The sequence below is a fragment of the Nymphalis io genome, chromosome 2 (genome assembly GCF_905147045.1).
Source record: "Nymphalis io chromosome 2, ilAglIoxx1.1, whole genome shotgun sequence".
Classification (NCBI taxonomy): Eukaryota; Metazoa; Arthropoda; class Insecta; order Lepidoptera; family Nymphalidae; genus Nymphalis; species Nymphalis io.
Window position 1 is genome coordinate 2,360,664 of NC_065889.1, and position 16,452 is coordinate 2,377,115.

At 31.5% G+C, this 16,452-nt stretch overlaps 2 protein-coding genes across 2 annotated transcripts; both read left to right on the forward strand.

Annotated features, from left to right (window-relative positions):
• The first annotated feature begins 3,100 nt into the window (after positions 1 to 3,100).
• LOC126777716 (uncharacterized) lies at positions 3,101 to 5,146 on the forward strand. Its single transcript, XM_050500873.1, has 4 exons — positions 3,101 to 3,135; positions 3,375 to 3,504; positions 3,904 to 4,132; positions 4,671 to 5,146. Exons 2-4 carry the CDS (start codon positions 3,383 to 3,385, stop codon positions 4,983 to 4,985), a joined length of 666 nt encoding a protein of 221 aa, XP_050356830.1. The 5' UTR covers positions 3,101 to 3,135; positions 3,375 to 3,382; the 3' UTR covers positions 4,986 to 5,146.
• A 3,405-nt stretch (positions 5,147 to 8,551) lies between these two features.
• On the forward strand, positions 8,552 to 13,490 carry LOC126777705 (uncharacterized). The gene is made up of 4 exons (XM_050500861.1): positions 8,552 to 8,619; positions 9,097 to 9,257; positions 12,103 to 12,322; positions 13,129 to 13,490. Exons 2-4 carry the CDS (start codon positions 9,106 to 9,108, stop codon positions 13,426 to 13,428), a joined length of 672 nt encoding a protein of 223 aa, XP_050356818.1. The 5' UTR covers positions 8,552 to 8,619; positions 9,097 to 9,105; the 3' UTR covers positions 13,429 to 13,490.
• The last annotated feature ends 2,962 nt before the right edge of the window (positions 13,491 to 16,452 follow it).

Here is a 16,452-nt window from a genome sequence, read left to right on the forward strand (position 1 = left end):
CAATAGAGAGGAAAAAATACCACAAAATGAGCGTGTCAGCATTTTGACACATCGACAGATAACTGAAAAAACTTACTCTCTAAACCGGAACTCAACAATCTTATTTTAATCGAAATAGAAGTACATATAAACAATCAATAGATTTAAATATTCCATGCGATTTACTAATAGCTTTTTTTATACGCTACAAAGCAGTTCTCTATGAATATATCAGTATTTATAATACGCACCCAGCACTTTTCCACTTGACTACTTGAATGAATTTTATATTTTCAATCAAGAGTTCTTTGAAAATTAAGACGACCCACTGACTAAATCTCGATCAAATAACCTAGCCTAGTTTCTAGTGCATTGAGTTTTAAAGTCATTAATTAATGTCTAATTCATCTTGTGCTCAGTGGTAAAGGAATACACCGTTAGGAATAATTTTCCAGCTGTGGGACATATACTGGCAACCACTTTTAAAGTTTTGTACCGTAACAGCATGTGAATGTCCCACTGCTGGGCTAAAGGCCTCCTCTCCCTTTTTTTTAAATCTTTATTTAAGAGGGGTTTGGTCACCGAGTGATCGTGCCACCTCTATAGGAATAACTAAACATAATAAATCAGTTTACAAAATCAACCTATAAATAACAAAAATTAAATAATTCTATGTCTTAAGCCTACTTGTACTACTTTATATAACATTCTAGCCTGATCCGAGACAGGATAGACTAGTTTGAGGTTATAGGAGATTATAGGAGCTTTTAACAGCATACTAATGCTGTTAAAAGCTCCTATATCTAATAAATTAATATTAAATCTTATTAATAAAATATTTCTTTCTGCTTCATTTCGGACACATTCTGCTAATATATGGTACACATCCTCATTCTTATGGCATTCTGCACAAGCAGATGACACCACCTTACCAATTAAGAAGGCAAAACTATTCAGTGGAATGTGCCCGGAGCGAAGCCGCAAGGCTGTTACAATTTCAGACCTACTCATATTGGCACCAATAAACCAAGGTTTGCGACTTAAGTTTAAAGTTTAGTTTTTAAGTTATGGAATCGGAACTCTATCTTAAACCTTTCGAAGATACTATCTAGGAGGAAAATTTTGGCTAAAGTGCAAGTCATTTAAAAATAATGAAATCATTCGATTAATTGATAAACTTAAAACGCTAAGTCACAAACCATACTGGAATAAAAAGAAAAAGCCGTTATTAATTCAGGTCCATAATCTTCTTAATTCTAGCCCCATTCAATGTAGTAAAGAATTAGATATATTTAGTTTTGATACATGGATTGGCAACGTGGATTTTTCAAAAGCTATAAAACCTAAATTAGATATAATTAACAAGTCAAAAAGAACATATCACCTACATAACCTTAAAGCAGTTTGTAATACAGCAATTCAAAGATTATATCCTAATTATTATTATTTGTTTACTGATGGGTCAAAAGATAAAAATGAAATTGGAGTAGCGTTTTTTGATCCAAAGAATAAAAGTTCTCTGAAACTTAAAATAAATAGTAATATTTCTATTATGCATGCTGAGCTGATTGCTATTACAGAAGCTATTTTGTCATATATTAGTTACATTCATTTAAATTATATTGTAATTTTAACGGATTCAAAAAGCGCTCTTGAACATTTATTACGATGTACTAGTCCTCTCCCTTTTTGAGGAGAAGGTTTGGAGCTTATTCCCCACGTTGCTCCAATGCGGGTTGGTGGAATACACATGTGGCAGAATTTTAGTGAAATTAGACACATGCAGGTTTCCTCACGATGTTTTCCTTTATCGTAAAGCACGAGATGAATTATAATCACAAATTAAGCACATGAAAATCAGTGGTGCTTGCCCGGGCTTGAATCCACGATCATCGGTTAAGATTCACACGTTCTTACCACTGGGCCATCTCGGCTTCAGTTTCAGTTTCATACTTATTAACAGAATTATAGACTTAGTCTAATCATAACATAACTATAATTAGGTATATAATTAATGTGAAATTATGAAATACATAGAAATGATCTCAGCAATACGTCATTGGCTATATATGTAAGAAGTGTCCACGAAACAAACAACATAATTTTACGCAAAAAAAAATCGTCAAATGAAAATTACGTAGCTTCATTAGTTCCATCATTAAAAAAATATTTACCGAAAGTAAATATAATCTGATAAGTAACGTTGCGTCTGAGGCGAAAAACATTTTACTTAGTTTTTATGAAAAAAATACAATTTTTTTTTAAATATCATCTACACTATTTTAGACTTGATATCCCTCAAGTGGACAGAGGCTTTCTCTTCCCTTGTATAAATTCTAACACGCTGCTCCAAAATAAGATATTTTTTTAAATGAATGACTAAGATAGAACGCACATCCTTAAGCCATAGAGTCTAGCAGGATAACATTTTGCTCTTACGGAACGTAGATGAGCACTAAGAAATTATTTTTCAAAATTCATCTCCTAAGGAGGTTAAATGGAGGATGAAAGCTTGTATGATAATCGGTATTTCTGTTATAGATGTTAAGGAGTTTATGAAAATTCAACACTTTTTAGAGGATTATTTAGAGGATGAAATTTTGAATCAACTTTTACAATTTCGTCATTTTTAAAAGTTAGATATAAAGAATCAATGTTTAAACTTCTGCTTCTGAGTAAAAGACAGTTATTACGGTGCTGTGAAAATACATTACCTAAGGGGGAAAATTGGGCATGTAAGTTTATATAAAATTTCGCCATTTTTTAATATTTAAAATATGTAAATCGGTTTTTGCCTTTTATTTATGAGTAAAAGGCAGTCGGTTTATTTTTCTTTTTTTATAACACCCCACAAGAAGGTGAAAAGATATCAGCGTGAAACATTGAATGACAGTTCACAGTTTTTTATGTTAGAAAATTGGGAATCGATGTTTAGGGTTCTGCTTATGAGTTGGCCTTTGGTTATCGCAATTAAACTTTTATTTTATTATCATTATATTTTATATTTACAATTTTATGTTCTAAATTTAAAGTTACTTATGTTGACAACATCTGTTTAATTTGAAACAAATTGTCGTATCTAATTATATTTATATAAATACTTGACATTTCAAGTTAATATAATAAATCAGATTTCAGGTGGCTAACCTGAATACGGTAAGATTTAATTTTTTTAAATATTTGTTTATGTATTTTTGGAAAATTATATAAATAATTTTTAATGTTTATATCAAAAACAAAACCATACATTATGTTTTACTTTATCCGTAATGTTACGTCGTAGATTTAATTTGATGAACTGAATAACTTAACGTTAAAGCCAAAATTACTTGAAAAAATTAAATTGAGACAAGAACAGACTTTTAAAGTATGTTAAACATCACTCAATCCCTTAGGAGGAATCATGGTTGGCTACTATATGATTTTGGTCCTGGGATGCAGTGGAGCAGTTATGGGAGATGCTCCTCCGTATGTCCAATCATATGAGGCCTTCGTTGCCAGCAAGACATACGTTTCCGAAAAACTGTAAGTAATTAATATTTCTGATTACTTATTGTTGGATCCATCCAGTGCTGATCCATCTTTGGATAGAGTGAAAGTAGCTGTAGCGTAGAAACATGAAGAAGTTAAGGGAAAAAAATTTAGCCATAGAACCGCAGAACGGCTGGAATATTGATAAAAAGACGTGATCTTATGTCAATGTTCTAATGGAGATTCCATATTGGAGGACCAAGGTAAGCCGTGAGGCAATCTCATTCTAGCCTGGTAAAGAACTAGGGCCAGTGCTATATGTTCTTCTCACAGAGATAATTATTTAAGCTAAATAAACTTGAAGAAATAATATTTAATAATCCGTGTTTTTAAATTCCCGCTTTCTTTTATTACGGTCCAATCAATATTTTTATAATATTACCATTTTCACAGACCAGTCCGTAAAATGGACATACATAAGGCGGAAGACCGAATACACCTTTCCTTCGCCATGCTAACAGGAGTTACTGGTGGGCTCGTTTTATTACAAGATAAGGATATACACTCAAAAACTCCTTTAGAAATTGTTGATGAATTCGTTCCATTAGTTTGGCAAGCTTATGGTCGCGTTTCCGATAAAGCGCAGAGTCTTCTCAATGAAGCAAATCATAAAGTTGCTCTGGTAAGATAAACATAAGATATACATATGTATACCCAAGCATTATTTAACCTTGTATTGTAGATAAGGATTTTTTGGCATGTCATTTTATTTTTTTCGCGTTTTTATCTCGATAGAATCCACATTTAGACCGATTATAGCTTTACATTTAATATATCTTATAAAATTTATAATGTTACTACATAATTACAAGAATTTCTGTATAGTATACGTGAATGAAGTTGATTTTAATATGATTTCTATTTAAGTAGATATTAATAAATACTAAAGGTTTTTAAACGAGTGATTAGTTAAAATTTGCTGTCTTATTCATTCGAATGTCAAATAAACAATGACAGAAAGAGCGAAATCAATATTTAACTAGACGGCCTCTAAGCAACTTTTATTCATCTATTTAAATATGAAGCCAACAATATAGTACGTAAATTCACAAAGGAGGCTTTACATTATATATCATATTAAACAATACATAATTTATATATCATTACAAAGTTAATAAATAGGGCTGTAATTTAATAGAAATTGTATTAAATGTTTGCAGATAGTCAATCTCATAAACACCGTATGTGGATCAGCGAGCATTAAAGAGTGTAACGCAGAAGTCGACAGAAGGGTAAAAGAATCACCTTTCACCTACCAACTACCCGCGGATCTCCTCTTATCACTTGGCAAACTATCAGTTGTGATAAGGGATAACCAGTCAACGATCAACTCGATCATTGAAAACGATAATGATATCCCATACCTAATACATAATATCGAAAGTAAGCAATTCGGTGAACTCCTAAAATTAATAAGAAAAGTCAATAACGATATGACCCAACTGACATATAGAAGATTCTTGAACAATGCTTAGATATTTAAAAAAAAATGTTTTGGAATAAATATTATATGAAGCAATAATTATATTTTATTGCGTTTACCGTATTTCATAATCCAAGCCCGTGTTTTATTATAATTGAGATATATTCTACTTTCATGTCATATATTTTATGTACATTTTGTTTGCCGTAAAATTATATTTAATCTTGTCAACAGATATTATTTTATTTTTTAGAAATGTTTTGTTTAATCAAGAAGATGGCAGCCATTTGTATTAATTTCACATCAATTTTATTAAATAAAGTAAGGACCTTTTAGGGTAAAGCATGATATATCAATCAATACTCCCTTTCATTGATTATATAAAAAAATACAGAAAACTTTAAAAACAATAAAAGGAAACTTTAAAAACAAAAAAAAAATTAAGCGACGACGAGATGGCTTAGTAGTTAGAACACGTGAATCTTAACCGATGATCGTGGGTTCAAACCCGGGCAAGCGCCACTGAATTTTCATGTGCTTAATTTGTGTTTATAATTAATCTCGTGCTTTACGGTGAAGGAAAACATCGTGAGGAAACCTGCATGTGTCTAATTTCAATAAAATTCAGCAACATATGTATTCCACCAACCCGCATTGGAGGAACGTGGGGAATAAGCTTCAAACCTTCTCCTCAAAAAAGGGAGAAGAGGCCTTAGCCCAACAGTGGGACATTCACAGGCTGTTACGATTACGATACGATATAATAGTAAAGTAACTATTACGTAGGCATGAAGTTGACACTATTTACTACTTAGTTCATGGCCCGTCACAGCCTCATTGGGTACGATTGTAAATGAGCGTTGGGTTTCCACACTCAACTTGGCATCTGAATGATACACTTATTTGGGACAAAGCACAATTTTTGTTCATGTTTTGTATTATTATTATAGTTACATTTTTCTTACTATCAGTTGTGATATGGGATAACTAATCAGCAATCAACGTAATCATTCAAATCAATAATGATACCAAATGCATGATGCAAAAACCGATAAATTTATTTCCTTCTCAATATTAGTGCGAATTGTTTACATAGAATTGAGCGAAATATAATATAGAAGATTAAGCGAGTCTTAGATATATAAAAAAATGTGATTTGCCATAAATGTATAAAGTATTAATTGTATTTTATTTTATTCGTAATACTAATACTCATTTTTTAATGATTTAAAAGCTGCAAAAGCCAGTGTTGCAATAAGCATAACTAAAATATATTCGACTTCCAATATCCACCATTAAAAACATTTTATTTTATAATTTTCTTATAGTTGAAAGACCTTTGTTTAATTGAAAAAGTGCTAGCCAGTTACTAAATTTACTCTATAAATAAAATTTATACTAAAAAAATCTTTTATCCAGATTGAATATTAACGCACCGCCAAAACTACTGAGCCTAGAAAGCTGAAATTTGGAACACAACGAAAGCATTCGTACCGAAAATGAAATGAAATTTCAATTTTAAGGGGGAGAAAATGGCATGTGTAACTTTGTATTAATTTTACTTGTCCGAAGTCGGGATGGTTAACTAGTATAGTATGTTCTTTGAACTTTTACGTTATTTATCTTCAATGTTATATCTTATGTCAAAATATAATTTTCACAATAGCGTGGAGCTTAGTTTAATTTCATATGTTAAGGTTTATTTCAGGTTTTTGCGGTGATAAACTAGAGAAATGAGATATAATAAAAAGTGGTCACCACTGCCCGAAATTGGTAATGTACCGTGGAGACTTAAAAGGGTAACATTACTGACACACTCACGCCGTTCAAACCATGACACAACAATACGAAATATTAATATTTTAAAAACCGATGAAAGAGTGGTCACCCCATATGGGCTTGCGCAATGTGCGGCTGAAAAAAACAATAGTTTTTTATCCTTTTTTTTCCCCAACTTATTTCATCAAAGGCTGTCTGTGGGAAGATCGTTATACACCGCCTTTGCTCGCCAATTTTTTCCTTGTACATATTTCTTTGTGTTACTCTATTGTTATCTGTTATTTACATGATGTGCAGTAAACTAAAAATATATAAAGCTGAAATTAATGTGCCGTGATTTATTTCTAATAAATTCCTTTGATATATTCAATACATACAAATGGTATGCTAATTTATATAGCACAAAGTGTAAGAAAGGATTGCATCAACGTTCTCAACAGATTCAATTCCAGGCTAACAACTTTACTCATTTCTCACAAAACTAGTACGATAAGTGCTAGAAAGCTTAATAAAGGAAACTAATCCAGAGACAGAACAGTAATCCGTCGCTGTAAAGCAGCTTACTGTGTATAACTCCGTAACATTCGCTTTCATCAGAATTGCAATTATGTTCCTCCGTAATATAAATTTTCACCTTTTAGTGCGAAAAGGTTAAAAAGCATTTAATATAAAGTTAACGATTCAAAAGATGTCCAAGTTAGCGGTTCAAATGTTCAGTTCAGGTCTGAATTGCACGAAGAGGCCGTCTAGCTATTGAGCATTTAGGAGCTGATACATTTGCTAATTATTCCTTAACTAATTATTTTATATCCTTGAATTAAAATCAAATTAAATAAAAGTAAAATGCATTGTAAGGCATAATCATTTAATTCCATGCTTAAAGCCGATTATTTTATTATCATAATCGAATGTTTCACAGTCTAATTACGTTACCTTATATAATTTGATATAATTACTAATACTATTGTGTTTTCTATATCATGTCATATATGTATATTATATAAATAAATATTTCTTGTAAATTAAAGTTAATAAGCGTCTGCCCCAGATGCGTTTTTATATCATTCGTTCGATTTTAGTTGTATTTGTTGTGAACTTAAAGATTTCTGGCATAGAACCGTCAATATATAGTATAGTAATAAATAAGATGAGTTTTTTATACAGCTCGAGATATTCAACTTAAAAAACTCAAAATCACAACATCAAACTATTTTTTCTTTGTGAAATAGACAAATATATAAATATATTTACAAAAAATATATAACAATAACTTTTCTTACAATTATGGTGATTTCAAAAACATAAACAGTTCTTAACATTATAAGCGTTTACCGAGAAGCCTGATTTTTTTAACACAAATTATTGAAATAGCCTAACGATGAGAGCCGTTCATCTTTATTTTGTTAATTTCTTAAGTCAACTATATAAATTAAAAAAAAATACTTATGTAAAAATATACTGTTCTTGAGCAATAAATAAATTGATACATGGTCGTGTAGTTCTGAAATGTTGATGTTGATGACCTTTTACGCCGTGTTGTACGTTTTACAAAGCGTCACAAATGTGCCGTATACTTTATGACGATGACACTAAAACTCAACAAAGCATTCCTTAGTGGAAAATTATTTGTTAAGCAAGCTGTAATACATAGCGTATTGGTGGCTAACGGAAATTATACTTCATTTAAACTGACTCGATTTTGAAGTAATAACTTTATATCTACCAATTCATTAATAATAATAACGATCGTAGCCAATCATGAACAATAACAATGGGAAATTTCTATAAATAAAAAAGGTATATAAGCCTGACATATATTATATTTAAGGTTAAATAATACTACACTGTGTAATTCAAGTAATTAGCAATAAATATTACTGTACCTGAAAACCATTCAAAGAATCGGAGTAAGTATTCAATTATCAAAGTAGATAGAAAAACCTGCTAAAAGGGGGAAAGTAGGTATAGTTTATTTTATATATATATATATATATATATACATAGAGGGGGGTGTCCAGTGCTAAATATAAAAAAGTAGCTTACTTCCTTTAGGTTCAACCTTGCTTCATACATTCGTGAAAGAACAGATAGAGTTACTTTCGTATTTATTACATTAATATCGACATGTTTGCTTAAAATTGAATGAATTCCATTTGTTCAAAGGCGCACGTAACATGGAACAAAAAAAGCATAAATATCATATGATAGCATTTAATATATAATGGGGACTATCTAACTGCACAGAAATTACTATGTTGTGTTTGCCCACACACGTGAGTACTATGATGTCTTCTGCGCAGTTATGACATGAATCAGTCAGGAAAATCACAACGTCGTGTAATGTATACACAACCCTGGAAAGTAATTTATTAAAATAATTTCAGATATAAGCCATGCTGATACTTATCTTCGTGATACTGTTCGCTGGCGCGGTAAACGCAGGCAGTTCGAAGTCGGACACCTTCGTATATTCCCATAATGTCCCGCGATATTTAGAAGCTAATCAATCGTTTGCGCAAGCGAAGAAATATATACAGAATCATTTGTAAGTAAGCAAAATGTGTTAACGTTACGTTAAAAATTGAGTTGTTTGTTTAATTCGTGTTAAAAGTATCTTATAAAAATAATAGCGGGTTGTAACTAGTATCAGAAAACCGTCAAAACGCATCGAAGCAACGTGATAAATGGGCTCATCCCTTCTCCTTAACAGGATAGTGGACTCGTAAAATGGAGGTTTACTTATCGTTACATACGTATGTACTATATAAATTTAAAAAGATAATATACAAGTTTATTACTCTATAACATAAATACATTTCCCTGAAAACAATGTGTTCATTATTTTATATTATTACAATTTACACAATAACGACCTTAATTAAAAAAGTTCTTTAGTGCTAGTGTTTAATGACATTAATTTCTCTCTTTCTGCCATCATTAATAAGTCATTCAAAAGAAGGAGACATCTTTGTTCAATTAATCATCCCAAAAGCAACACTTACATGTAAAGCCGTAGACAATTGGTATAGGTTGGTTGTTATTAAAAACACAAACTCGAGATAACAGAAAAGTTAAGTCTTAGCTTTCCTTGTAAAATATATTTAGGTAATGAAGTTCGCTGAGGCACAGACACTACGTATTTCAAATTTATCTCGTAGTTAATATACTCTTTTGGAATTTAGAGTAGTTTACTGCATTTTATAACTATAGTAGAAGTTTAAGGCAGTTGAAGTTCGGGGGAATATGAGCCCAGTGTCTGCATCTCATTATAATTTGATAAATATATTTCCCTCAATGAAGAGTTCATAAGGATATTTGCAGTGCGTTCGAAACTGTTTAATTGGTATACAAAATACCTAATCTTCTATAATACCGATTTTTATAGCCGTAAGCGTCACTTGCTACATTTTACGCATTTACTAATAAAATTCTATTGAAATGTATGTGAACACTGATTCTTCTCTTTCTGGCAGAAATAATTTGACAGTCGAAATGAACACAACCGGTACACAATGCTTATTTAATAAGAGAAAATCAATAGAAATTTTCAAATGCAAATAAATTATCACAGACGCTTTTGGTGACAAATCATACCCTAAAATTTAAATATAAACTTGATATTATTACCGTTGCACTTTTTTAATTTTTAATTTGATTAAAAAAACTTATTTCAATTATGCCATGTTGATAGTGGAAGCTACAACGTTGCCGAAACCTTCCTAAATCAACAAACGTTCCTCGCTGGGAACACTTTAGGAAAGGTTTGACAATAAATCCGATTACGGAACAAAATTTTACATACATAAGTTACATAAACAGCGGCTACTAATACATATACATGTCGGTTAAGCTATTATGTAAGAAAAATCGGAATTCGTCACAGTAGTGCAATTTTGAAAGAATATTTCATTACACCCATGAAACGTTGACAACCGATTTATGGTGATATAATATTTTGATACGTATATTCTTGAAATGTTAAAATTATTATGACTAATGTCGCATATCACTTTCTGACATTTCACGACCGTCTATGTAATATAGATAAATAATATAGTAATATAATAAGCTGAAAGCTTACTTAAATAATTATTTATTCATTCTATAAGGTACCTTATATGTAGAATCTTCAAAGAGATCTTTTTTCTTCATAAAATCAATCCACCAAGATATTTTTTAAGTTTCTGTTAATTTACGAGGTCAAACGTCGTTTGAATTGTCTTTCCATTTCTTCTTAAATTTCCAGCTATTAGCAATATTATATTAACGCCGAGATGGCTCAGTGATAAGAACGCGTGAATCTTAACCGATGATCGTGGGTTCAAACCTGGGCAAGCACCACTGAATTTTCATGTGCTTAATTTGTGGTTATAATTCATCTCGTGCTTGACGGTGAAGGAAAACATCGTCAAGAAACCTGCATGTGTCTAATTTCACTAAAATTCTGCCACATGTGTATTCCACCAACCCACATTGGAGCAATGTGGTGGATAAGCTCCAAACCTTCTCCTCAAAAAGAGAGAGGAGGCCTTAGCCCAGCAGTGGTACATTCACAGGCTGTTATTAATTTAAAATAACTCAGAGAGTCAATATTTTACAAGGACGTTTTAACGGAGTAATTGTATAACTCCAATTAAAGCAAAAGTTCTAATACTTCTTGTCAAAGTATCATAATAAAAATAATATTTAATACTACAATAAATACAGATAACACAAATACATACATATATTAAAGTATTCTTAATAGTCAGCGGTAAGTTTCTTTTTGGATTCAAATGTTTCGTATGAATAAACGTATGTTTGAATTATGGAGAAAGTTTTCTTTTATCATTTCTAACAATTCTAGTAAGTAGCAGAACGTATTTTAATATCTTTCTACTTAAATGCGAAACAGGCTGAGCACTCAAAAGATTTTCACATGCTTTATATACATTTTTTTTATATTGTAGGTAGGCGGAGGAGCGTATGGGCCACCTGATGGTAAGTGGTCACCAACATTGGCATTGTAAGAAATCTTAACTATCCCTTACATCGCCAATGCGCCACCAACCTTGAGAACTAATATGTTATGTTCCTTGTGCATGTAATTAGACTAGCTCTCTCACCCTTCAAACCGGAACACAATAATCCCAAGAACTGCTGCTTTTTCGGTAGAATATCTGTTGAGTGGTTGGTACATACTAGTAATAATAAGATAATAATGACTTTTAATGTTTCGTTGTGGTCCGGTTACCACGACGGACGACAACGAAACCCAAAACGCAAGGGATATCTTAAAGCTATTTATCCGCGTATTTACGGAATTAAGTATGGTACATCCTTAATACCTTTCACACTCTCAATATTTATAAAGGCATCACAACTTAATTTAAAGAAAAACTTACTTCCAGACCGCATGGCGCAAAATCATATATTGCGGATGAGGCCATTGCTTTCGGTGGCCTCGCGTCTGTAGCCGGAGGACTAGTTCAAGCATTTACAATTGACCCTAGATATTACGAGCCAGTGAATATAGTTGAAGATTACAATAAATTCGGAAGAGAAAATTACACCTACGTAGTTAAAATAACCAATGAATTGTTGGAAGATGCTAGTGAAAAAATTAAACCGGTAAGTTGATGAATTGAACGTTGTAAGAAAAACAAAAAAATAATATGTCATTTATACTACGTAAGATGATTTATTCCAACGTAGACCAAAAAATTTGTTTCAGAATTTGCTTTTATATGGACCGAATGTTCTTAACCTTCACAAGTCTTAAGTACCACTCAGGCCAGATTATCGAACATTCAAGCATTTTCTACAGTCTGTGTTAGTGCCCTTTTAGTAATACTTCTCTATGTTTAATGCTAATATTCCTCATGCCTCGGATTAACCGTTAAATTTAGGCTACGTTATGTCAAGCTTACGTTTCATCCGTATTTAAAAATAAAACTGATTAAAATATGAATTTTAAAAACAAGCAAACACATTAATTTAGCAACCAATATCTAATATATATCTAATATATTTTTTATATAGAATAGAAAGACGGACGAGGATGTGGTCACCAACGCCCATAGAAATTGGCATTATAAGAAATGTTAACCATCGCTTACATCGGCAATGCGCCACCAACCTTCGAAACTAAGATGTTATGTACTTGTGCCTTTAATTACACTGGCTCACTCATCCTTCAAACCGGAACACAACAATACCAACTACTGCTGTTTTGCATTAGAATATCTGATGAATGGGTGATACCTACCCAGACGAACTTGCACAAAGCCCTACCAGTTACCATATAGGTATATGGTTGACCGTATATGTACTTTTGTAATTTTCTGAGTCATGGCATCCTTAAGCAAAAATTGCAAATATAAGCACTGTGATTTTTTTATTAATATATTAAAAATAAAAATATATTTATTTCACAGATAATAAATCTCATGAAATCCTTATGTACCATAGAACCCTACTTAGGCTGCAATGAAGCTGTTGACAAGAGCGTCAGATCGAATTCCTACGCTTACTACATGCCAGCTCGACTCCTGATTCATCTTGGAAAAGTATCGAAAAATATAATGAGGAATATTATCTTATTAGAAAAATTAATAAATAACAATGAAGTAGTTTCCTATTTATCTGTGCACGCCAAAGATAGGGGTTTAATGACGGTCATCAAGAGATTGTCTAGAGCCTACGAAATCTTGAAAAGAATGGGATCTTTTCATTAACGGGATTATTAATAGATGTAATCAAATATATTTATAAGAAATAAAATATTTCTTTTATTGAATTTTTTTTTTTAATTTCACGTTCAAAAAAAAATTCACTTTGTAATAAAATAATACTTGCTTCTAAACTTATATAAATACAAAATAATTATAGTATGTATATAGCATTGTTTTATAGTGATCATGAGCCTATTGACATTATTTAAGATATATAAACCTTAGATTTACAAATTCAATTCATGCGGTATGATAGTAACTCTCCTATATTATGCTATATATTATGTTTCTGATTAATATACATTTATATATAACACAACACTATTTCCACTTTACTGTTTACTTTTATCCATTTTATTTTTTTCACAATTTCGTAATGGATACCATTGATTATTTAGGATCTAACTAATATTATTATAATGAAATGTCAAAAGTTGTTTATTTAGAGGAGTAGTACTCCTGCTTGTTACTCCTATTAGAGTAGTCTATATGCGTTCACGCATCGTTCATCCGATTTAATTGAAAGTTCATACAGCCCCAAAGTACCAATAAGCACTTAAGAAAAGGTTCAACGTACATTAAGTTGTTCGTGAGTGTTTTGAGAGTTATATCGGACAATCGTTAAGATAATGTGCCGGATATTATCTAGCTTTTATTAACAAACCCTAATGTATTACATTTACAGCCTTATATTTATGTTATCTGTCAGACTGTGCAATACAAAACTATTTTCAGATATTTCAGATATTGAAATTATAACCTATTTATTTATTATGCATATATATATTGCAAATTTCACTTCAGACATAATTTTAATTCAAATTGAAAGTTGGATATTCAATCTTCTAGAGTTCTAGACCGTCGCTTACGTAAAAATAATATTATTTACAGCGTTAACACGTGTATAGTGGGTGGGTAGGCTAGTCTCCCCGTGTGCAAGGTATGGCCAGCTGTAATGTCATTCTGAGAATGCAAGTAGAATTGATTACTCTAATGTGAATTGTTGTTACAAAGTACGTTTTTTTTTAATTAGCTATTGGTTTCAACAACGTCATCGTAAGAGAGAGAGAGAGAGAGAGTACTGTGACTCGAGCGTATTTTACTATTGTATAAATAAATATGTTATTACGCTTTATCTACGTTTGTTATATAGTAAGTGACGATAATACGCACCCGTAACTATCCCATTGTTGGGCAAAGGTATGCTTTCATGTTAAGTAGAGGTTATTACACCACGCTGCTCTACTGCGGCTTGGGCATATGGTAGAATATCATGTCATATAATATGCATGATTTCTTACAATGTTTTCTTTGAATTATAAACATATTAAGTACATTACTAGTGGTAGGGCTTTGTGAAAGCTCGTCTTGGTAGATACAACCCACTCGTCAGATATTCTACCCCAAAAACAGCAGTACTTGGTATTCTTGTGTTCCGATTTGAAGCAGAGTGAGCCAGTGTAATTACAGGCACATGGGACATAACATCTTAGTTCCAAAGGTTGGTGCATTGGCGATGTAAGCGGTGGTTAACATTTCTTACAATGCCAATATCTATGGGCGTTGATGACCACATACCACCAGGTGGCCCATTTACTCTTTCGCCTACCAATTCTATAAAACAAATAATAAATAAAGAAAAAGTACCTACGTAAAACTCATGTGCTTGACTATGATTCTCTATGTTATGTCGGATTTTTTATTTGTAAATTTTTTTTACTGACTGGCAAAAATAACAATATATATGACAGCGAGACTGCGGCGCCGTCATCGAACGAGACTACTAATCAATACTTAGACGAGTGATTGTATTATGTAACTCTGGCGGAACGTCAAACGGCAGTCATCTCATGGTTGAACGTCATCGACGGATTGCCGTTAATTTTGATTACGTTTGAATTATAATACAATATGGAATTACCTAATGTATCTATTGATTCGGCATGCAAGGCATGCATTGACTTATTTATCTTGGCAATGAAATCTTGAATATCAAAGCAATGATTAAACTATAACATAGAAATTTGTAGAGGACCTTTATTTATTAATATAGTGGCGTAATAAATAACTTAACAAAGTAATTCTTATTAGCACACTTGCTCAATATAAATAAATATGTTTATATAAATTAATGGGATTAGAGGAACGTGTCGTGCTTAAAAAAGCACTGTATTTTTTTTATTACGCGGCCGAAAGTGAACATTTCCGTGATGGTAAATTTAAAATAAAAAAATGTTTTTCAACTGTTTTTTTATCAAGTACACATAACACTGTTAAAGCGTATTATTTAGATAAAACTTATACCATAACTAAAATATTTATGCATGATGTTGTTTGAAAAATAATCGTTAATTGAAGCTTAACAAAATTGAGTCACTCGTCTTAATTTTGAAAACTACTGGTCTGGTATTGTGAATAAAGACAGTCAAAATGGATAACTTTGCTCATTATTTGCCCGTATGGTAATATGGAATCCATGACACATCTAGTTACAAACTCAACAATTCGTAGAAGATCTACAGTTATAAAGTAAGACGCTGTAAATTTTTAAGCAAAGGCGTTCTCTCCTCGTATTGGAGAAGGTTTTATGTGTTTATGTGCTTATTTACAGGCACATACACCTTGTCGGATATATATAAATAAATTAAGTGAATGTATGTAATAGATACTCATTATTTAGTTTTAATGTTTCTTAAAAGAAAGAAGAAAGTACCTTCTTAATATATTTTTATTTTCTATATATGTATGAGAGAACGTCATGTTGTTTGCAATCAAGACATAAGAGTCCGGCTACCCCCATAGATACTTAAAATAAATAGCTATATATATTTTAGTGTCGTGGTAACAAAGTTTAAGCCTGTTTTTGCTTGAAATTCGATAAAGAATTATCCCGTATCCTCAGGTATATATCATATTATTATACACTCCTTCAAACTGAACATTTTTTATTCCATGTTAACTCGTAGATCTGTTCTTAAGTAATAGTAATTTATGTTTGATTTGCATATCAAGAACATATTTAGTTGC